The sequence below is a fragment of the Cherax quadricarinatus genome, unplaced genomic scaffold, assembly GCF_038502225.1.
Source record: "Cherax quadricarinatus isolate ZL_2023a unplaced genomic scaffold, ASM3850222v1 Contig647, whole genome shotgun sequence".
NCBI lineage: Eukaryota > Metazoa > Arthropoda > Malacostraca > Decapoda > Parastacidae > Cherax > Cherax quadricarinatus.
The window spans coordinates 1-24,529 of NW_027195673.1; the positions used below are offsets into that span (position 1 = coordinate 1).

At 42.8% G+C, this 24,529-nt stretch overlaps 2 protein-coding genes across 3 annotated transcripts; one reads left to right on the forward strand and one right to left on the reverse strand.

Moving 5' to 3' along the window:
• Positions 1-9,206: 9,206 nt before the first annotated feature.
• On the reverse strand, positions 9,207-14,018 carry LOC138851448 (uncharacterized). 2 transcript variants are annotated; one of them, XR_011391219.1, is made up of 3 exons: positions 10,192-14,018; positions 9,793-9,938; positions 9,207-9,698 (listed from the first exon to the last, which is right to left on the reverse strand). XR_011391219.1 is itself a non-coding variant. In XM_070080585.1 (3 exons), the coding sequence occupies exons 1-3, from the start codon at positions 10,220-10,222 to the stop codon at positions 9,309-9,311; spliced, it is 567 nt and encodes a 188-aa protein (XP_069936686.1). In that variant the 5' UTR covers positions 10,223-13,930; the 3' UTR covers positions 9,207-9,308. The 2 variants fall into 2 exon arrangements, 1 of the variants encoding a protein (XP_069936686.1); XM_070080585.1 differs by having other exon boundaries at positions 10,192-13,930.
• A 3,769-nt stretch (positions 14,019-17,787) lies between these two features.
• On the forward strand, positions 17,788-23,987 carry LOC138851447 (uncharacterized). Its single transcript, XM_070080584.1, has 3 exons — positions 17,788-19,475; positions 19,577-19,633; positions 19,885-23,987. Exons 1-3 carry the CDS (start codon positions 19,331-19,333, stop codon positions 23,865-23,867), a joined length of 4,185 nt encoding a protein of 1,394 aa, XP_069936685.1. The 5' UTR covers positions 17,788-19,330; the 3' UTR covers positions 23,868-23,987.
• Positions 23,988-24,529: the final 542 nt, after the last annotated feature.

The following is a 24,529-nucleotide window of genomic DNA, read 5'->3' on the forward strand; positions in this document are numbered from 1 at the left end:
GAATCGCGTTGGTCAAGTTTATTAGTGCTAGTCGAGACAAAATTTTTGCATTAAAATGTATCGCTAGTCAGATTTAACATTGTACGATGCCCTCGTTAGTTGAGGGTCCACTGTATTAGATCAATTGTGATAGGTAAATAAGCCTTATAATTGACATTAGCGTGAGTATAGAATATTTTCTTGGCTGGTGTGTCAGCCATCTCAGCACTATTTCCAGGGGATGTTCCTGATTGGTCGCCAGACACCTCTTCAAGGGGGGCTCCTTGGCGTGGTGAAGAGGCTCTTGGTCTGAGGAATTAGACCTATCGGTCTTCTTCCTCAGACCGAACCTAATTATCCCCCAATCTCCCCTCCCCTATCCCATCCTCCCCATCCTCCCCTTTTTCCTTTCCTCCTCCTCCTCCCCACTCCTCCCTTTTGCCCTTCCTCTTTTTGTCCTTTGGGATTTCTCCCACAGGCGCGCTAGTTCCTGGGTAGGAGAAAGGACACCGGGGTCCATCCCATTCCGTTGAGGTTTCTTGGCGGTGGCGTAGTTTGCCGTGGAATCTGGATTGCCTAGGGATGTCCCGATCCCTCTCCGGTATCCCGGAGTAGCTTTGGGTGTCTTTTGGGCGACGGGTGTAGCTCTGGAAGCCACCTTTCGGATTCCGGGGGTGGTGGCTGAAGGAGGTATGCTTTGTGGCGGATATCCGGCCGCCCTCTCTTTTGTCCACCGAGGTAGCTCGGCAGATGTGAGGTTGCTATCCCAGATTGCTGGTTTACTGGCATGAAGGGTAGGGTATGGCACGGGTTCCATGCTGCATCTGCGCTACTTGCGGTGTCGAGTCCTCTTGGGCGCGGAGGGAGATTTCTGGCCCTTTCATCCCTCCTAGGAACTATCCCTCCCCGGTCCCCCCTTTTTTTTTCTTTTTTTTCTTTTTATTTTCTTTTCTTCTTTCTTTTTTTTTCTTAAAAACAAAAAGAAAGAAGTAACCTAACCATGGCAGCCCTAGTCCATGAACCTGGTACCCCCGGGCCCCTTCTTGATACTGCACCCCGTTCTGACCCCGCCTCGTCTTTGGACCACTCTTCAGACATTCCTCATGCCTCTGTACCTATTGCCGGTGCTGTTTCCTCACCCGCTTCAGGTACTGAGGCCTCGACTGACTCCTTCGATTTATCAGACCTTCGCTCTCCTCTGACTATGCTTCCGGCCTCTCCCTCTACGGTGCGGCAATTTTCAAATCGCCGACCCGTTCCACGTCGGACCAACTCTGGTCCCACGCCTAAACGTCAACGACAATTACCTGCTGATGATACTTCTCCACCTTCACCTTCTCGTTCTTCTCAGAAACGATCGACACGTCCTTCACTACCTTTCCACGCTCAGTTTCAGACTGAACAGTGGACTAAATTCTTCACTTTACGACCAACTTCCTCTACTGCCTATCTTTCTGACCATAGTATTGGCAAGGCACTCCTACGCCATGTTGGTAAAGATATTTCTTTTCATGCTCTTAAGAGCGGTACGCGCATCATTACCGTACAGAATGCTACCCAGGCTCGTGAGCTCTCTCGTCTTTCCCATATAGATACTGTTCCTGTCACCCTTGAAAAACATCATTCCCTCAATTCTTGTAGTGGTACCGTTATTCTGCCCCATACCATAGTTCAACAAAATTTCCAGACATGTGGCACCGACATTCTAGAACAGCTGGAACTCCAAGATCTCCCAATCCTCAAGGTAGACACTTACGTTCTTCCTGCCCGTGGGCGGAGACGATACCCTAGCAATGTGGCTCGTTTAACTTTTGACAGCCGAGAACTCCCATCCTCCGTTTATATAGCAGGACATCGGTTACAAGTTCGAAAGGTGATCCCTACACCACAACAGTGTAGAAATTGCTGGCGATTTGGCCATCCAGCGAAATATTGCAGATCTATCGCCGAATGCCCAGTCTGTGGTGCCGATGACCATTCTAATACGTCTTGCAATCGATCTCCCTCTTGCCTTAACTGTCATGAGGCTCACCCTTCGTACTCTCGCCGTTGTCAGGTCTATTTAAACGAGCGGGAAATCCGTTACCTCAAAGAGACAGAAGGTCTCCCTTATGCCATGGCAGTTTCTCATCTCCGCCTCCAAGGGAGACTCCCACGTGTTTCTTATTCCCGTGTTTCAAAACGTCCCCCCACTTCTGGTATCCCATCTTCTACACCCACCTCTGTGGTTACCTCTCCCATAATCACTCCTGTATCTAATCCTTTTGCTGTCCTCGGCTCAGACGTCCCTACTTCAACGCCTCAGTCTAATCTCGCTTCTTCGAGTTCTCTCTTACAAGCCTCAGTATCGACGAGACCTCGTACGACACCTCTTCCCAATCGTCCCTCTACTTCTCAAAAGTCAAAAAAAGGTCCGTTAACACCTCCTACCCATCTTCCACCTCCTCATTTTACCCTCCCTGTCTCTGTCCCTAGTTCTTCCCCTCTCACTGGCTCAGTTACAAGTGCAGAGGTTCACCCTCCTCCTCGTAATGTACCTTCCTCCCCTGTTCCCTCCCAAGTTTCTTCCTCTTCTGCCACCTCCCAGGTTCCTGTCTCTTCTATCCCCTGCCACGCTTCTCCAGTTCCCTCCACCCTTTCGCCCCCCCCTACCTTGGTACAGTCCAATACAGTTCCAATCTTTACTCATCCTCCCCCTACCATTCCCAATATTGTCTCCCATACGACATCTCTGAATTCCGAAACACTTGAAGCAATCTCTGAATATATTGCAGAGACCAAACCATCAATGGACACTGATCCACCTTCCGCTCTTCCTCTCTCCTCTGCTCCATCTGCGCAACTCCTTTCTTCACAGCGCACCGTTCCTTCGCTGCTTGAACATTTTCCACTGCCTCCGCATGTGGACTTTTCTAACCCTTCTAGTCCGTAGGAACCCTTACCTGCGGATTTCAAGTATCTTTATCATTGCCAATCATGGCCTTTTTACAGTGGAATATACGCGGCCTCAGGGGTAATCGGGGTGAGCTTCAGATGTTACTCTCCCAGTTTGCCCCTGTTGGTGTTTGCTTACAGGAACCAAAATTACACTCTGCTGTTATTTCTCACATCTCAGGCTATAATTTATTGTATTCTTCAGATCCTTTTCCTGATGGGACCTTTAATGAAAGTGCCCTTCTTCTCCGCACTGATATTCCGTACCATCAGCTATTTGTTCATACTTCGCTGCATTACACAGCAGCCCGTATCCACTTACATAGGTGGTATACGCTCTGTTCTTTATATCTCTCTCCTTCTCGGGCATTATCTATTCCGGATTTTGCCTTCCTTGTTTCGTCATTACCGCCACCGATTCTGTTACTTGGTGATTTTAATGCCCACCATTTCCTCTGGGGAGGGTCTCACTGTGATTCCCGTGGAATTCAGTTAGAGGCTTTTCTTGCCACCCACCCCCTCCATGTTTTAAATACAGGTACTCACACCCATTTTGATCCTCGGACTCATACTCTCTCTTGCATCGATCTCTCAGTTTGCTCTTCCTCCGCCGCATTAGACTTTACTTGGTCTGTTCTCCCGGACTTACATGACAGTGATCATTTCCCAATCATTCTTACTTCCCCTTCATATTCGCCACCTCTTCGCACCCCACGCTGGCAATTTAATCGGGCAAATTGGAACCTTTACTCACACCTGACTGTTTTTAAAGAGGTTCCTTCTTCGTCCTCCATCGATGAGCTTTTACACCTCTTCTCGTCCTCCGTTTTCACCGCAGCTTCTCATTCTATACCCCAAACTTCGGGCAGGCATTCTCAGAAATGCGTGCCTTGGTGGTCTCCTGCTTGTGCTCGTGCAGTACGTTTGAAACGCGCTGCATGGGGCAGGTACCGGTACAATAGAACCAGAGAGCGACTCCTTGATTTTAAACAGAAGCGTGCGATCGCTCGCCGTGTCATCCGTGACGCTAAACGCACTTGCTGGCGAGATTATGTCTCCACCATCACCTCTGCTTCCTCTATGAGTGCAGTCTGGAAAAAAGTACGAAAACTGAGTGGTAAATATTCTCCTGACCCGGCTCCTGTTCTGCGGGTTGCCGGTGTTGATATAGCAAACCCACTAGATGTTGCCAATGAAATTGGCAATCATCTGGTCCGTATTTCTCAGGGACTCCATCTATGCCCCTCATTTCTTTCCTCAAAGTCTGCCAGAGAGTTAGCACCCTTGGACTTTTCTTCTCTCAGAGAAGAACAGTATAATGTGCCTTTTACACTTCAAGAACTGGAGGCAACACTCTCAGCTTGTCGATCATCGGCAGCTGGGCCCGACGACATTCATATTCGTATGCTACAACATTTACATCAGTCAGCCCTTGCAGTCCTATTACGCCTTTACAATCTTATTTGGTCACAAGGAGTTCTTCCACAGCTGTGGAAATCCGCCATTGTTCTCCCTTTCCGCAAACCAGGCACTACGGGACATGAAACCTCCCACTATCGTCCCATTGCTCTTACCAGTGCAGTTTGCAAAGTAATGGAACGTCTAGTAAATAGACGTTTAGTGTGGTATTTAGAGACACACAACAGTCTCTCCACTCGTCAATATGGCTTTCGTAAGGGACGTTCTACCATAGACCCCTTACTGCGCTTGGATACGTATGTTCGTAATGCCTTTGCGAATAACCACTCAGTTATTGGCATATTTTTTGACCTTGAGAAGGCATATGACACAACTTGGAGGTATAATATTTTAGCCCAAGCCCACTCCTTAGGCCTTCGAGGCAATCTACCATCCTTCCTTAAGAACTTTTTAACTGACAGGCATTTCCGTGTTCGGGTTAATAATGTGCTCTCCCCGGACTTTGTCCAAGCTGAAGGTGTCCCCCAGGGATGTGTTCTGAGCACAACACTTTTTCTCCTTGCTATTAATGATTTGGCCTCTAGTCTTCCATCAAATATTTGGTCATCACTCTATGTTGATGACTTCGCTATTGCCTGTGCAGGCGCTGACTGTCACCTCCTTACAGTTTCTCTCCAGCATGCAGTCGACCGTGTTTCCAATTGGGCCACCACACATGGGTTTAAATTTTCCAGCACTAAAACCCACCAAATCACTTTCACTAGACGCTCTGTCATCTCTGATCATCCTTTGTACCTCTATGGCTCACGTATCCCTGAACGTGATACAGTCAAGTTTCTGGGCCTCCTCTTTGATCGTAGGTTATCCTGGAAACCTCACATTACCTCTCTGAAGGCAACTTGTCACAGCCGGCTGAACCTTCTTAAAACCCTTGCTCATCTTTCGTGGGGAGCTGATCGTCGAACCCTCCTTCACCTACATTCCACCCTTATTTTATCAAAACTTGATTATGGTGACCAGATCTATTCAGCGGCATCTCCTGCTACTCTCTCTAGCCTTAACCCCATTCATCACCAAGGATTACGTTTATGCCTTGGTGCTTTTCGCTCTTCCCCTGTCGAAAGCCTCTATGCAGAAGCGAACGTTCCATCCTTATCCGATCGCCGTGATGCCCATTGCCTACGCTACTATGTACGCTCTCATGATCTCCGCAATCCTTCCATTTATAGAATGGTCACTGATATTAGTAGACATTCTTTATTTGTTCGCCGCCCCTGCTTACTCCGTCCCTTCTCTCTTCGCCTTCATTCGCTCTTGTCTTCTCTTCAACTACCACCTTTCTATGTACATGTAGCATCTCACTTTTCCCTACCCCCCTGGGAAGTTCCAGCTGTTCGAGTCTGTTCTTTCTCCCTCCCTTGCTCGAAAGCCCAACTGTCTACGGTCGCTTCCCGCTCTATTTTTCTTGACCACTTTCACTCTCATTCTCATGCCATTGCTGTGTACACAGATGGCTCTAAGTCTTCTGACGGCGTAGGATTCGCAGCAGTGTTTCCGGACAGCGTCGTACAAGGGCATTTACTATCTTCAGCTAGTATTTTTACTGCTGAATTATATGCCATCCTTACAGCACTTATCCGTATTGCATCTATGCCTGTGTCATCATTTGTGGTTGTCTCAGACTCCCTTAGTGCTTTACAGGCTATACAGAAATTTGATACACCTCACCCCTTAGTCCTCCGTATCCAACTTTGGCTACGCCGCATCTTTACTAAGCATAAAGATATTGTTTTTTGTTGGGTCCCTGGTCATGTTGACGTACAGGGCAATGAACAGGCAGACACTGCTGCGCGGTCAGCAGTACATGACCTACCAGTTTCTTATAGAGGTATTCCATGTACGGACTATTTTGCTGTAATATCTTCCCACCTTCACACCCGTTGGCAACAACGTTGGTCTACTATGCTCGGCAACAAACTTCAGTCTATTAAACCGAGTATAGGTTACTGGCCGTCTTCTTATCACCAGTGTCGAGGTTGGGAGACTACTCTCTCCCGTCTTCGCATTGGCCATACTCGTCTTACTCATGGATATCTCATGGAGAGGCGTCTTGCTCCTCTCTGTGAGAATTGCCAAGCTCCATTATCAGTCAGCCACATTCTGTTGGACTGCCCACTTTATCAACGAGCACGCAGAATTTACCTCTGTCGTCGTCTTCGCCCCGCTGCTCTCTCTTTACCTTCCCTTCTCGCTGATGGACCCACCTTTCATCCGGACTCTCTTATTGACTTTTTGACAACGACTGACTTACTTCACGAATTCTGATACTTTCAGCCCTTTCTACTTGTATCTCTTGCTACCCTCTACCCCCGTACTATCCCCTGCCCCGCTGTTTTCTGTAACCTGCTGATCATCCCCCCTCCCTCCTGCCATCCAATTCCCTTGCTTCCTTCCCTACCCTGCAGCGCTGTATAGCCCTTGTGGCTTAGCGCTTCTTTTTGATTATAATAATAATGGTCGCCAGGCCATATTAGCTCCACTCACTCCACCATGACCTCAAATGGTGAATTTGTATTATATTAGCTGTAAAGATTTAAGAAAATGATAAAAAAACACAAAAAAACAGCCGTGTCAGCGTGCATGCTGTGCATGGCACTGTCACCATGCATGTTATAAATGACTATAATTCCTTGTAGAAACGTCATATAATGATGATAATTATACCAGAGTCTTGCCAGAAAGTTCAGCTATTTTTTGGTATGAATAGCTCAATTTTCGTAGTTTTTCAATTTTTGTTTACTCCATGCATGGCGCTCTGCATTAGCCCCTTGAGTCCTGGAGGTAAATGGTACATTGACTGCACTCTGATGGAAGGGCTGAGATATTTTCAGTTATGAGCTGTTATCAGCAAGCCTCTGACAAAACAGCAATGAAGTGAGTAATGGTGAGCGTGTTTCTTCTTTTTGAGTTAACTTGCCTTGGTAGGAGACAGCTGGCGTTAAAAAAAATATGCTATTGAAACACAGACGAATGTAGAGCAGAAGTTTTATTGAGATAGAGTTTCAGCTTTTACTAATAGCAGCATTTTTCAGGTCAATCTCCATAATGCCATTTCCTTTGCATATGTGTTGGGAAAATTATGGTATTTTACAGTGTTCATGTTATTTTTTCCTCAAAATAAGTGTAGAAAATAAACGTAGTGTCTTGGTGGCCAAAGATTAAGTTGTTCATAATGCTCAACCTGAGTGTAGAGAAGTGTTTATAATGCTCAACCTGAGTGTAGAGAAGTGTTTATAATGCTCAACCTGAGTGTAGAGAAGTGTTTATAATGCTCAACCTGAGTGTAGAGAAGTGTTTATAATGCTCAACCTGAGTGTAGAGAAGTGTTTATAATGCTCAACCTGAGTGTAGAGAAGTGTTTATAATGCTCAACCTGAGTGTAGAGAAGTGTTTATAATGCTCAACCTGAGTGTAGAGAAGTGTTTATAATGATCAACCTGAGTGTAGAGAAGTGTTTATAATGATCAACCTGAGTGTAGAGAAGTGTTTATAATGCTCAACCTGAGTGTAGAGAAGTGTTTATAATGATCAACCTGAGTGTAGAGAAGTGTTTATAATGCTCAACCTGAGTGTAGAGAAGTGTTTATAATGCTCAACCTGAGTGTAGAGAAGTGTTTATAATGATCAACCTGAGTGTAGAGAAGTGTTTATAATGATCAACCTGAGTGTAGAGAAGTGTTTATAATGATCAACCTGAGTGTAGAGAAGTGTTTATAGTAGTATATGTTGGTCGATCTAGAAACACTGCCGGATAATGACCATGGAAAATGCGATAATGATGGGGTTTGCATGACAGGGTAATTATTTAATATGATTAATCATGGCCCAAGGGGATAGAGAGACTTATTCCTATGCATTAATAAGTAGGTAGATGAAGTAGAACAAAGGATTCGGGTGTGCAGGTGGGCAGATTCTGGGATAATGAGTGTGGAAAAGAATGTGATAATGGGTGGTCTGCATAAGCACAGGTGCTGTCAGGGGGTACAAGTTTAATATGTTTAATCAACCCCCAGGGGATAGAGAGATTTATTTCTGTGTAATTACTAATTATAGGAAGGTAGGTAATGATCACTTCTGACACCCCAAACTCAATCACTGTGATAGATGGGAGAGGCAGTACAAAAAAGGAATCAGGTGTGCAGGTGGGCAGATTCCCAGGATAAAGAGTGTGGAAAAAAAAGAATGAGATAATGGGTTGGTCTTCATAAGCTCAGGTGCTGTCAGGGGTACAAGATTTAATATGTTTAAACATCCCCCAAGGGGATAGAGAGAGAGAGGCTTATTTCTGTGTAATTACTAATTATAAGAAGGTAGGGTAATGATCACTTTTGACTCCCCAAACTCAATCACTCTGATAGATGGGAGAGACAGTACAAAGGATTCAGGTGACTGGGTACAAGCTTACCATCTCCGAGGGAGTCCCCCCCCCCCCTTTCCCGGGGCTGCGACTCACTGACGCGACTGTTGCTACTTCACAACAACAACAACACTGCTGGGTAGCTGGTCCCCCGAGGGGGTGTTGCTCGCCCGTCCGTACCTCAGCAAAAAAAAAAAGGTTCTTCCGGGTACTACGGTAGTGTTTATTCTTGCCAGCTGCTAGATTTTTCCAGGTGGGGGAGGCTTAAAGCAGTGAGAAAAAGGTCATCTAGGGAAGACCTTCGTGCTGATAGAGCTCTTATAGGAACTTTGACATATACATTTTCCTCTTACCCACTCTCAGATGGGGAGAGGCTTAAGTGGTGCGATATTGTTTATATATATGTTTAGACTAGAGAAGATAGTAATATATAGTTATATGTAAATAAAAATCAGAGTTTGTCAATATTTTTATTAATTCACATACAAAAGGGCAAAAAAGCTGTGCAAAGTTTTTTTTAGCGCGAGCAAAGGGGCGAAAACTGTGTGAGTTTTACTGGTTAGACTGAATGACTGCGCTCCTCCTGTTCACTTTCTGTAAGATTGATAACCTCCCGCTCGAAAATGATTTCCTTTTCAGGTACATCAACATCTGCCTTTACCCCTTCTGCCGTCTTTACTCCATCAGCTGGCTTTACTCTCACGTCGGGGGTTTTCCCTTCCTTCTCCGACTGACCGTCAGGGTGCGCTTCAAGGTCGCTAGTTTGTTCATCACCTGCTGCGGCAGTGACCTCAACAGAGTCATCAGATTGAGCAGTGAGCGTAGAGAGGTCCACAACGAGGTCATCAGACTGACATGAGGGAAGGCTCTGCGTTTCATCGTTGTCGAGATCTGGTTCTTTCTTCATAGGCTCCTCTATATCAGATGAACTGATCCCATCTTCCACAGGCTGTAAGTCATAAAGAGAACATATTTATCACTTTCAAATAAAGGAGTGGGACTCGTCTCTAATCTACCAAAGGAGGGAACATAGAAAGACGTACCCTTTCCTGAGGAAGCCTATGTTTGCGTTTCCTGCTATCATCACAATGACACCGCTTTAGGAGTTTGAAGCCGGTGTGTTCCTTCCCTTCCAATCTACCAGCCGATAAAATCAAAACTTTACAAATTCTGACTGGTCCAGTGAAAACTGTTGAAGAAAAAAAAAGGAGACTCAACTTTAAAATTATTATAAGTCTCTTTCGCTCGTTTCGTTAATATTCAAAGAGAAGTATCCAATCTACCAGCCGATAAAATCAAAAACTTTACAAATTCTGACTGGTCCAGTGAAAACTGTTGAAAAAAGAGACTCAACTTTAAAAATTATTATAAGTCTCTTGCACTCGTTTTGTTTCGTTAATATTCAAAGAGAAGTTTTTAGCAAAATAAAATGTCTCGCTTACCAGAATCGAGAATGCCTGCTTCCTTCGCCATGATGAGAGTAAAGGCTATGGAGAGGTCAGCCTCTATCTTTTGCGGGGAAGACAGCTTCAGCGGGCTCTTATATACAGCTCAGAGAGGGCCTTACCAGCCAGGAGGGGTATTTGGGGGATACTCTCGTCAGAGGTGACCTTCCTCACAGAGGGAAGCACAAAGATAACCTTGTCTACTTAGGCAAAAAGTATTTTCACAAGGAGGTAACATTTTAAAATTCTCTCTAGCATATGCTATCACTAATCTGTCATTGATAAAAAGCGATTTTTCCGAGAAATTTTTTTTAAAAAAATATAAAGCTCTTTCTAATCCCACAAGGCTTGCTTTATGAATAAACATCATAACATATAGACCGCAAGTGAGTGAAAAATCACTTTGTGTTCTGCCAGATAAACGATATAAATATTTAATTTTATTTAGTTTTAAAAAATTTTTTAAATTTATGCCATAATTCTCTGGTTTTTTCCCGTAACTGTCAAAGAAGAAGGATAGACTATTTTTCTTGTCCAAGAGAAGAGAAAAAAAATGACCCATTACTTTTGAGCTGTACGAAGGAAGAATATTACTTACAAGCACTATGGGCCTGTCTGAGGGATAGTCATCTAATCTTATTTGCTGTAGAGCGTCTATAGTGAAACAGCCAATATATGTGACTTTATTTCCTAGGGCGGGAATTAAACTATTATTTATTTCTGCGCAATTCATTTTTTATTTATGCTCGCACATCACAATGAACAGATCTATTCTGGTCGATGGATAAAACACCAGTGGTCTGAGCAAATAATAAAACTACCTTATTATGAGGGGCGGGCTTAGAGAACTGTAATTCAATTCTCAAGTTACCAGATTTTTCAATCGGGAGAGCGTCTTCCACTTGGCTGTCTGTTAAATTGAAAATATTGATGGTTCGCCCGGAGGCGAATGATTCATAGAGAATTAAATTTTCTTCCTCAATGCCCAGAGAGTTAATTGCCTCATAATATAATTTACTATAATGATGGGGGAAATCACTGCTTATGCGATAAACTGTATTATTATTAATACATACAGATAAACTGGCTAGATCCCCATGCTCAAAATATAGACCATTCTCCTTATGTTTTCCTGCATAGGCTGTCATGGGCAAAATTACCATGAAAATTTTAGCGGGAATTACATGACCCCATGGCTGATCTATTAGGAGACTCGTTTGATTGTGACCTAGTACATAATTTTTACTTAGAGTGCGATTAAAAGTATATATTATCGGCTTTGCGTCTAAGGCTAGAGACTTGTTCAAGGCCATATAAGCTGACGTATATGGGTACACCCTATTAAGCCAAAGTTTAGCATAATTAATATGGAGCTGGCATGTGCTGGCATCATCATCTGTTTTCAGAGTCCACGCTTGAGGGGATAATTCCAGCCTAATTTTTAAATCGATATTGTCAAGCAGATATTGGTCCAGAGTGGATATGTCCAGAGCCAAGGGAAAACACAGAGTTATGCCCTGTTCTTTATCATTCTTTGTCAGTATCTGTGGTTCTTTTGCCGATGTGCGGGCGAAATAGGCTGTATCGAAGAACTTAGTTATGCCTTCTCCTTTAAAGTCGGGCAAGAGATACCCCAGTCGGGCGATACTCGGCAACTGGCTTCGTTTTACTGAGCTGCAGAGTTTAATGAATGACCAGTAATTAAAACTAGAATTTGATTCCGTTATTTGCTCGCCCAGGAAACACTGGACACTTTTAAATAACGTGTTGGAAAATCCATTGATCAGTGCAATGTTGCTTGTTTCCCCTAGTGGACTTTGCCCATCAGCCTCTGTTAGAGTCACTCTAAATTCTATAACTATTTTGCCTAAATCTAGAAATGCTCCGGGAACTCCAGGAATTCTAAATTCTAGAAAATTATCTTTTAGTTTTTGAGAGAGAGGAAGGTTTACTGGTAGAGTATCAAAACTCTGAGTGCGAGCTATGGAACTCTCAACTTGTCTCAGTCTATGCGGTCGCGGGAATTGATTAATGACGCTGGAAGAATAATCATTTAACGGGACTTTGAGTCCACTGTTTTCAGCCCCGACACCCGCCATGGCTAATAAGCAACTGTTTATACGAGAGAGAATACATCCGTTTTATAAGCAACTCGGCTTCGTCGGCGTTTATTTATCTTGCATTTATTCAGCCGTCGCTTAGTCACCCTGCTCACTCTGCCGCCCGTAATAACCTTCTTTGCAACACCTTTTAAAGCATCTATCCCGTGAGATTTAAGAGCAGCTTTCATGTCTGTTTTTCCAGACTGATAATCATCGAGCATTTTAGTTCCAAATTCTACTGCACTTGGCGCAGCCACTCTGAAAAGAAAAGGTAAAGCTCTTTTAGCTAGGCCCGCTAAAGCCGAAAAAAATCCCCCACCTCGGACTCTGTATGGCGCGTGAAAAGTCTGTATATCTCCCAGGCCACCTCCCACCTGGGAGGGTTTTAGGGAGAATAAACTCCGAAATTCCTGCTCAGAGGGCACTTGAAAGGGTACACGCATGTTTGGCGGTTAGAGAAACAATAACCATTTTTACGCAGAGTTGGTTCTATTTATTTATCGGTCTTACATGTAACACTACGGTAGTGGAATGACCGCTTTCAAAAGACAGATTACGACCAAACTGATCTGTCATTTTGATAGCTATTTTATCTAATTTAGTTACGCATAGAGGTTTGTACATCATAGGATGAGCACCTTTTGAATAACTCTCCTGAAAGGCGAAAGCATCCAGAATATTGACTAACTGACTACCGTATATTTGCGGTTCCACAATATCACTATATATTAAAACATAATCAACTCCGGCAGTGGGATCAGGCTTGAATGGGGCAATCTGCTTGGGGAAGGAGGTCCCCTCGGGCGCGTCACTACGAAATAAATAATATTTTTCAGCGCTGCTAAGCCCAAGCACCCGAGCTATTCTCGGTTTAAATTGAGCTTTAAATGAAGTGGCAGCATTGTTTTTTCCCGTAAAGGTTCGCGATCTCGTCGAAACTAAAACCCTCCCAATTCCGACATCATAATTGAGTATTTTCCCTTTCGGGAAATGTGCCGAATAATTATCTCTAAAGGCTTTTTTTAAATCTGCTGTTAGCTGTCGATTAATTTCTTCAATAATATGGCTGGCATCTGTCGATAACACATCATTTTTTGGTAGAAAGTGATGGACTATTTCTTCTGTACTTATTCCTGTTTCAGTAATGTGATTTTGTATAATGTCAATACCGCATTCGGCATCGTCTCTTGTTAGAACATTGAATTTTTTGGGATACAAAACATTAAGCAATGCTATTTCGTAGTTCAAGGATGGATTTAAAGGCGTTGCAGTAATTATATTTTGAAAGGCCGAAGCTGTATTGTCGAAAATGTCAATATTTTCTAAACTGCTCAAATAGATATATTTCCCCGGACCCCCTCTGTCCATGTTGAGGGACAGAGACAGTATGAGGCAAATACAAAATATAGACCATTATATATATTTTTTAAAGGCTTAAAAAAACTTTAGTTTGAAGACTTTACATTTTTTATTTTTTATTAGTTACAGCACTTTAGTTTGAAGACTTTTACATTTTTATTTTTTTATTAGTTACAGCATTTAGGAATAAAATATCCACATCATCGTGCTGTCGTTTGCGTTTTCCGCGTGAAGTGACCTCGACTCCATCAGGCATGTCCATTTCACGCATGCCACTGTCTCGTTTAGTTCCAATCCCACCGGCTGGTCCGACGTCTGCACCGCCGCCGCCGCTGCTGCAGCTGCTGCTGTTGCCGCTGCCGCTGATGCTGGCAGTGCCTTGCTTCTCCACAGACAGCTGTAGTATTTCCCGTTCTAGAGCTTCGGGGGAGGCGCCGCGTTCAATTTCCACCTCATCTAGGATGATTTTAGGTACTGCCAAGTATGGGCTCACTGACGGTATGAGCAAGCATGTCTGAATTTCCCGTTTCAGTAATATGTCTTGAAATATGTTAATGAGAGGGAGATATTCAGTGTGCCATTCATCGGCCTGTTTTCTGCTCATGCCAATGTACTGGGGTAAAATTACCCGTTTGATGTTGCCATTGGCTATCACCGCCCGACCCAGGGACACCAGACATAATTTAAACCAAATTCGTCGATTCTGTTGCGTGTCCTTGCTCAAACCACGTACATAATGCGTGTCGAGACTACGCTCTAATTGCTGTTGCGCAATTTCATTCTTTTCAAGACAAGGACCTGCTGAGAACTGACATATTAGTGCTGCAAGGTGGGGTCTTAAAAAATCCTCTGGCCTGTCATCAAGGGTGTTGGTGCATGGTGGGGGTGATTTTAGGACAATTTCCCCGGGTGTGCCCCGATCTGCAGCTATGGCACGGTTCACCAGGATTAGCGATTTTCGCTCAATTTTGGAAAAAGGATATTTTTCCCAGAGTGAAAGAGCCGGCTCGTAGGGGCGAGCAGAAGTAGCGTTGTGGGGATACACGATACAATCCCCATATTCCAGGAATTCTTCACCCGTTATTCCCCCGACAATTACTGGAAATTTATATTCCATTCTCGTCAACAGTTGGGTTCCTTAGAGTCCTCGCTGAGGGAGTGAGACGGATAATGTTTATCGGCACGTCGGCGGCAGGGTTTAAATACCGCGCTGCAGTAGCCTCCCACTCCTGCGGGTGGGTTTGGTAGGGGTTTGGGGGACCTCTCTAGGTCGACATTCGCCTAAGGTGCTTATACAAGCTTTGCGCCCCTTCAAAAGCTTCTATCATATCCCGGAAATCATGCGTAGCATATTCTAAGCGTCTGATTTCAGCCGTCAGTTCTTTCTGATTAAAATTGTCATATAATTTTTCAATTTCATCAAAAGTCTTAGTAAATCTGGTCATGGGGCAATTGACTTTGAAGGATTCGTAGGTTTGCCATAAACTTTGTATCACACGAGCTTTGTAACACACTTGCTGATAAATCTTTCGTCTTGACGTTAATTGATGTAATAATATCGACAAACTGGGGTCCTTTTCTCCTTCTTCATTCAACGGGAGATTAATTCTCTCGGGATAATCAACTGATGGCTGGTCCATTTTTTTTTTTTTTTTATGAATAGCACTTCGAGAAGGAACTTCTTGTCTCTATCCTGTCCCGGTATTTACTAAAGCGGGCAAAGCTCTTCTCTCGACTTTATGAAAGCTTAAATTTCAATAGGCTAGCCAGAGCGGCTTTTTTTCCGCGGTCTTTTTAACATAAAAACCGCCTAATAATTGTTTTCTCGCCTTGTGATTTTTTATAAATCTTGGCTCTAATCTAATAAGGCTCACTAATTCCCCTACAACGGGCAAAAGTTTTTTATCGATGTACGCTCGACTGCTTGTCAAAGATTTAATGATTTGTAAGATGTTTAAATTATGGTATGGAGGGAATAAAATACCTCTCTTATCCCACCGAATGAAAGAATTATTTTTGAATAGATCCAGCATAGATTTCGCGTATGGCAATTCTTCTCTCGTGAAATACAGATCAATTATTTCATTTAAATTTGGGGAAGAGTCCTCAGGCGAGAGAGAAAGACTGTTGTTTTTTCTTGATATTAAAGATAAAAGTATTTCCGGCGGGAGTTTATTGGCTATTATTTTCAGTTTCGGATTTTTTTTTTTTTTACTCTTAGACTCCTCGCGGCAACTACCGCGGGCGCGCCCGCCACCGCAGCCGCCGCAGCCGCCGCCACTGCCGCCACTGCCGCCACCGCCGCGGGCGGCATTACAGCGAGCGAGCTTATTTGTTTTTTTTTTTTTTATGGGGGACTCGCCAGTCTCAACAAAGAGCTCGGGTGGGTGCCCGCTCGTGGGAGGTGGTAGCTCGAAGCGGCAATTACCCTTATGAGGGCGAGTTGCTACGCTGGGGCAGGTGCTGACCTTCTCATCCTTGCTTTGGGCTGGTTTCACTTTCACTCTCGAGAGGCTGGAAGATTCCTTCCTACGCGCCATAGTGGTGGTTGCAGTGCTTCTGCGAAGGCGGGGAAAAGGAGATTCGCGCTTAGGAGTGGGTAAGATATTTGTTCCATTTTTAAAAATATATTTTTCGGCGGTTAGCCGAGGGATGAGACAAAATTCCTTTACCACCATTTCGATTATTTTTTACTTTATAAAACTACTAATCAGCGAGATGACCAGAGGTAAGAGTGTAGTTAAGATGGCTCCTCCACGCTTCGAAAGAAGAATATTTTTTTTTTTATAAAGTGGAGTTCGTTTACGGGCAACGGTGAGAATGTCTCCTCTAAACTTCTTTAATTTGCTCAAAATAGTCGGTTCTACTGTTAGATTTTTCTTAAGAAAATTAGTAAATATCTCAGATATGCAATTAATTTCTTTTTTTTTTAATTCCTTAATAATACGATTGCGAGCTTTAGCTGGAAGTTTGTTTAATAAAATTAATAACTCTCTGTGTTGCACTGCTAGGGGCTTACCCCTGTCTGACATTTTGCATGTCCTTCTCGTGCACCCAGCTATCTGCACTTCGGGGATAACCCACCCTGCTCACCAGATATTCTCTACTGCCGTCAGTTTTTCTTCTCCGTCTCAATATTTTAATGGGAAAAAATTCAGGTAGAGATGTTTCTATTAATTCCTGAGCGTAAAATTGCCCGAGTATTTTTTCTCCGCTCAGGTCGATAAGAGAATATGAGGGGATTACTTGCGAATTATCAACCGATTGGATTTTAAAAATTTCTTCGGTGTTTTGAGGCCAATAACTCTTGTGAAATATCCCCCGGTGGCTAGTTATCCGCACATGCGCTCCAGGAGTCAGTCGTGGACTAGTACGAGGCTGATGAGGACGGGCATTTAAATACATTAGCCCAAACTGCCGACGAATGTCTCGAGGAAGACTCAGAGAATGCACTTGTTGTGGAGTTTGACCTTTCTTGAGAGAGGAGTGAGGAGTTGAGTTGTAAGTTTCTACTATGGCTGGTAATACCTCTATATATTTTAAAGAATTTGTTAAAGTCATATAGCGGTAGATTCTATGCTTAAGCGTGCGAATAGCTCGTTCCGCTATTGCAGCCTTAGTGTCCGAGAAGGTACTGTATAATTTAATATTTTTTTTTTTTAGGTAATTCAGAAGAGGACGATTATAAAACTCGGTCCCTCTGTCCGTGTGTAATCTCGAAATTCCACGGAAGGTGGGACTTTCTATAATATTTCGTAAGGCTGACAAGACGCCTTTTGAGTTTTTTCTGACTAGTCCTACCGCCTTCATTAACCTTGAAAAGACATCTATGCATAACAAAATATATTTAATGCCGCCATTGTGGGAATGTAATAAAGTCATGTCCGCCAAGTCGCAGGTGAGTATAATGCGAGGGGCAGCAGCTATGATTTTCCGTCTGGGAAATCGCAGAGGCTGCAATTTATGCAAAGTATAGGCCCTCTGAGAAGAGAGATAATCTACTACGTCTTTATAAGTAATAGAGGCGTTTTTCTCCCTAGCTGCTCTAAAAAGTTTGTTAACATTCCCAGTAAAGCCCCCGGGGCTATTGACATCTCTAAATACTTTTTCTAGAATTTTCTTTTTATGTGAATTTAAGGCCATTTTTGTTTTTACCAGCGGTATACAGTTTCACAGTTGCCCTCTCCGGTAATGAAGCTTCGTAATTGAATTTCCTCTGGAGCGGTTAAATCAACCAGAAGATAGCCGTATTTATCCGCAGTGACGTGACGATATATCTCAACAAATTTCGGGGCTAGATTTTTTCCATAAATTTGTCGCCCGAGACATTCCAACTGAGACAGATCTCGTTGTCTTAATAAAATATATTGACTACAATTAAGCGTGATCGTGCGAGCGTATTTTCCTTGTGGAAATAAATTTTGAGATATGAGAATTACGGATATTTGCTCGTGTCTTCCTCTAGTAAAAATATTGGCTATAACATCACTCTTAACTGCTTCATTAAAAAGGTCATCAATTATATACAGAGAGCTATTGTCTGTCTCAAGGGGATTTTGGTAATCCGCCGGGTTAATGAGACCTTTCACTAAAATGATTTTCTCACTAAGAGAGGTGATTTGTTTCAAAGGGTGAGTTTTATCATCCAGACTGGAAATGATTATTCTCGCGAAAGAACCGGCATATTTTTTACATAAACGCTCCACTAGACTGCTCTTGCCTGCCCCGCTAAAACCAGCAACAAGTATTCTTGCAGGCTCTCTGAAAATATTCAACTCTTCCTCTGTAAAGGTACAGACCTTGTCCATCTTCCCATTTCAAATGAGCCTTTTTGTGGAAGAATCATCTTATATATAAACATTTCTTTTTAGTTCAAAGCAGAGGGGAGGGAGGGGGGAGTTTATCCCAGAGATGAAGATAACAATGGCGGCATGGCCTTCTCCCGCCAGAAGACCATAGAAAAAAAGCCCGACCGACAGTGAAGGTCGTCTGGATATTACGCAGTTTCACTACCTTCCCTACGCCAGGTGGTGGTGGGTCGAATGGAGGTCACAGACAAAGAGAAGCAGGCCCCGCCACTTTCTGCCGGCTGATGCCTATTTATTTTTATTTTGGGGAAAAATATATTATTATTATTATTTTTAAGAATATTTAGTTTTGGCGATGGTCAGTATCTATAAATTAATTAATTAATCTTTCCCTCGCCTCGGCTTTATACAAATGGGAAATTCACATGACTATGGCAATTTACGTAATCCTCCCTACTTGCCCGGTCTAAATTCTTATTTTTTCGTTCGGGAAAAGAGTTCTTCCCAGATTTTATCCCTCTTACTTTATTGACAATAAGAAATCTTTTCTAGATTATATTTATAATATATAGACTTGCAGGGATTTTTGTTTAAAAGATTCTCGTGAAAATAGAGAGAGACTGATGTGAAAAACTGTACCTCTACTTTGGGGAAAATTAAGCATCTTATGAGCACGCTATCCTAAAAGCGTGCTATAAATACGCTCACCTTTTCGTCTAGGGCGAAAGGTGCTCTTCCCGCTCACTCAAGAAAGTTACCAGCTTAGATTAGAGCAGGTAAAAACTTCTCTATCTATGGGAGATTAAAATATTATCCATAATTTAAATAATTTATGGAATATGAGAGTGAGAGTGTGTATTTACAGATATGACTCGTCACCCAGCTCGCAGATGCCACCTATGCGGGCGATTATACCCTCAGGATGCAGCTCACCACACTTTCTCCTGTAGTTTCTGCGGGCTATCAGTGTGTGTGGCGAATGTCACAGCTCATCGCAGGAGATGCGTGACAGGTGAGATACCCAGGTTATTGCTCTGAATTGATGTTTTCTTAAAACTGCTATTTTCAGATAATGAAATAAGTCTTTGAGCTAATAATAATTTTTTCCAACAGTTGGGGCGGGGCAATACTCCAAGCAGATGATCCGGGGGGCGGGCCAGGAAGAAAGAGGTCAGCGCTCTTTTCTTAATCAATTATTTTTATTAACAGTCAAACATTTTTAAGATATGTTTATAAAGTATCTCACTAACAAGAATAAAAATCATTTTGAGAACCGCATATATTCCATAGATTGCTTAGCTTCTCCCAGTTTTATACTTTAACAGTAACATTTTTTTAAAAGATTGCTAGAGTTATAATTAGTCTAGTATGGCTCTAAAACAAAATAATAATAAATAACTTTCTCTAATTATATTATGCAGATCAGTCTGTGTCCTCCGATGAATCTTCGACCGTAACACTCCCACAAGAGCAAGTTGAGCCGATTGCCGGTCCCAGTGGATGGAGACCAGCCGCCACAAGTGACAGCTCCTCTTCCAAGGATCATTACTACTCTTTCTTGGGTTCCCCCTCCTCTGTTAATCGAAGGTTCACTTCAGGTAAAAAAAATTTTTGTTCAGATGAGGAAGAGAGTGAAATGGGAGACGATTCCATTTCAGAGGAACCACACATTACGAGTCGGTCGGAATGTTTTCAAGGTCACTTCTGTCGAATAAAATATTCAATTCCTGCCTCTCATAAACACGACCCCATATTATTTCTTCAGTCCTTCGCAACAACATTTATGAGGCACATATTACAGTTTTTCACTGTTCTATCAGGACGAGCACTTTATGAAAATGCTCTTAGGATTTATGCCGAACTGAGCCTTATTTTGCGCAGACAGTCGCTACTGGGAGAGGATGACAGTCGTGAGCATTATATAACTTTTCCCGCGCAACTAGTTACACGAGATGATATATCTCGGCTCTTACGGTCATGGAGGGAGTACCTTAGCATGCGATTAGAAACTGAAATTTCATCGGGCGAGGGATCAGGCTTCATACTAGATTATATAAAGGGTTTTCATATTGTAATATGCAAGAATGGAGTGCGTGGATACCTAGGAGACTATATAGAATATCCCACATCTTTACGAGGGAAAAATCAGATATTTAACCCGAGAGGAGTAAAAAATAGCTGTTTTATTCAATGTCTGGCGGCCTTTTTCTGTCGTAGACTTGGCTGGGGCTGGTATAAAATCAGACGATATTTATCTAGATGTGATAGCCTTCAGAAATTTGTCAATTACTCGCGAGTGACTCTCCCTGTCCAGTGGAGTGACATCCACAAACTCGAGTCTGACAACAAAATATCAATATTTATTTATTGCTTAACTTCTCATGAAGGGACCTATCATGCTACTTTATGTCGTAGGGGTAGTAATAAATATTCACTGGTAGTGCCCCTGTTATTGTTGGGAAAGACTCATGTAGCTTTAATCAAACACTTCCAGAAATATATGAGAATTTTCTCCAGAAAACATTCACGCAATAAGCACTTTTGCTTGAATTGTTTAAGTGAATATAGTGACATTTGCAACTTAAAAACTCACTTCAATTCATGCGACAACCAACAAAAGTTGATTTTTCCCCCAGCTGGAAGCGTTTGTAAATTCAAAAATACTCACAAGGGCTACTTGCCCTCTCATACTGCCTTTGTGGATTTAGAAGCTTATCTCGATAATCGTAAGCCAGAGGGGGTAATAACAGCTAGACACGTAGCAATAGCTTATGGCTATATAGTGATAGACAGAAATAGCACTATAATAGATAGATATGTCCATCGGGGGGTACAGTGTATTGATCATATGTATGATAGACTTTCGTCTTTATGGGATTGGATAAAGATGAACACTCCCTGTTATCCGCTTCATATGACCAGGGAGCAGCATATACATTTTGCCATACAGAAGAAGTGCAACTTCTGTCATCAGGACTTTACTCTTACCAAACCAAAGGTGAGGCATCATGACCATCTAATGCCTAAGGCTAATTATTTAGGAGCACTCTGCAATAATTGCAATTTAAGGCAGAAAAATTCAGGTAAATATTTGCCTGTTATTATTCATAACCTATCATATGATATGGCTTTGATAATTAAAGAACTAAGTGTTAAAGCCCCAATCAATGTTTTAATGAAACAGGGATATAAATTCCTAAAGGTAGAAATAGGAGCACTACGTTTCCTGGATAGTCTAGCCTTCTTGTCCGCTGGTTTGGCTAGTTTGGCTCAGGCGCACATAGCTTCAAAATCACCCTTGAAATTCACAGAGGCGATGATAAGTCATCTACCCCCCGAAAGTTGGGGAAGCTTATTAACCGGCAAACAAGTGTTTCCTTATGAATATTGCAGCTCCCCAGAAAGGCTCGAAGAGAAGACTTTACCCCCAAAAAGAGCTTTCTACAGTTCTCTGTCTAAGAAGCATATTAGCCAAGAAGAATTCGATCATGCTCATCTGGTTTGGGAGAAAACAGCTTGTCAAACTCTAGGAGACTATCTCCTAGTATATCTCAGCTGTGATGTAGGACTTCTGGCTGACATATTCACCTTGCATAGGAGATTATTATACAACATCTATAATCTAGATGTTGTTCACTATGTTTCTCTCCCCGGCTTTGCCTATGATGCCTTCTTAAAAACCAGTGGAGTGGAATTAGAATTAATTACTGATCAGGAGCTTTATAACATCATACAGTCTAATATAAGAGGCGGCTTCACTACTGCTGTTAGGACGTTTGCTCAGGCCAATAACCAGTTCATTAATCCCAATTTTGATGAGAAAAACTTAGTAAGTAAATTTTTGCTATACTGGGATTTTAATTCTCTTTATGGTTCTTGCATGACTGAGGCGCTGCCCTACGCAAACATTCGAAAACTCTCACCCGCAGAAATGGCGAGTTTTCTCGCAAATGGCGGTCTTCTCCAGAAGAATCCTCAAGACTCTATAAAAGGTTACTGGCTTCTTATAGACACTCTAGGAATAGCCCCAGAATTAGCTCGCTACACGGATGACTTACCACTATGTCTCTATCACAAACAGATAACATTAGATGATCTATCTGAGTACAGCAAACAGCTATTGGCTATCAGTAATCAAAAACTACCCCGTAAAAATACTAAATTAGTGGGGGACCATCTCCCCAAACGAAACTACCTAATATCATTGCCTTTATTGCAGTTGTTCTTGGAGATAGGTCTACAAATTGAGAAAATTCATAGCATATATGAATTCTCACAAGGAAAATATCTGGCGGGCTTTGTTGAAACGAACGTGAGGCAACGCAATAGTAGCACTAGTAAAGACTGTCAGCGATTATTTAAATTGTTGACCAATTCTGTATTCGGCAAGACATTGTTTAATCCATCAAAATATGCCAACAAAACGAAGCTCATAACATCAGCGGGAGCATTTTTGCGAGCGGTGAGTAAGCCACTATTTAAGAAAGCCATAAAGCTTTCAGAAAACAAAGTATTGGTTACGACGGGGACGCCAGCCATAAAACTCACTTACCCTAATTACATAGGTTACCAGATACTAGAACTTGCCAAATTTAAGCTGTACCATTTTTGGTATATGATTCTTAAGAAAACATACCAAGACAAAATAAAACTAATCTATTCAGATACCGATAGTGTCATCGCCTGTTTAGAGGGCATCAAAAACCTTACTGATGAAATCGGTAAGGAACCATTGAGGAAATGGATAGACACATCTAATTTCCCCACAGATCATCCTCTCTACAATGACTCAAGGAAGGGATCTCTAGGCTTACTTAAAAGTGAGGTGGGGGACCGCCTTATTTCAGAAATAGTCTGCATTAAACCCAAAATGTATAGCATCCTGCTAGCAGATAATAACAACACTATCGCTGCGAAAGGAGTTCCTCAGTCTGAACAACAATTATTAACTCATAATAACTTTAGAAGTGTGCTGGAAGACGGTTCTAAACATACCTTCCAATATAGTCAAATTAGAAATTTAAAAGGTCAGATGACCACTATCACCACTAGGAAACGAGGTCTTAGCTCATTTGATGATAAGCGCTTTTACTTAGATGCCTATCACTCTGTATCCTATGGTCATCCAGATGCCAGAGAAACAAAGTTTAAATTATTTAAAGATAAAACAGATGACAAAGTGGAGGAAGACGAAGAAGCTAATAGCAGTACTGAAGAAGGGAGTACAGAAGAAGAAGAGGAACTAGAGATGAGAGACAGTTGCAATCTTTGGCGGGGAAGAGAAAAAACCGTAAGAGATTTTTTCCCCAGGGTCAAGCATCGACGCGAGAGAGGTAGATCTTCCGCCACTGCTCGTAGTTTCATGCTCTTAGAAGCTAGCTGTTCTGAGGGAGAGGAGGAATAAAACAATGTAATGTTAACTAATAAATATATTTGCTAAGAGAGACTTTTTTGTTTTCACCCTTTGAAAAATTAGGTTATTATCCTTTTTCACACAGATGCCCCCGATGTAGCCGGAGAGCGGGCGCAGGGCTGATAATCACACCCGATGACCTCCAAAGAAGCAGGCCCGCCGCAACACATAATCCGATGATCCAGCAGGCCCGCCGCAACACTCCATCAGAGAGCCCCAGTCACCTGAATCCTTTGTACTGCCTCTCTCTCCCATCTATCAGTGTAATAGAGTTTGGGGAGTCAGAAGTGATCATTACTCTACTTCTGTTCCTACTTAGTAATAAGACTCTCTATCCCCTTGGGGGATGATTAAACATATAAAACTCCTACCCTGTCAGCCCTAAGGTCATACAGACCCCCCATTATCTCATTATTTTTCCATGGTCATTATCCCGGAATCCGGTTCCCTCGGGCGACCAGCTGCCCATCCATTACCGCGTTCTTTAAACCCAGCAGTGTTGTTGTTGTTGTGAAGTAGCAACAGTCGCGTCAGTGAGTCGCAGCCCCGGGAAAGGGGGGGGGGGGGGGGGGTGGCACTCCCTCGGAGATGGTAAGCTTGTACCCAGTCACCTGAATCCTTTGTACTGTCTCTCCCATCTATCAGAGTGATTG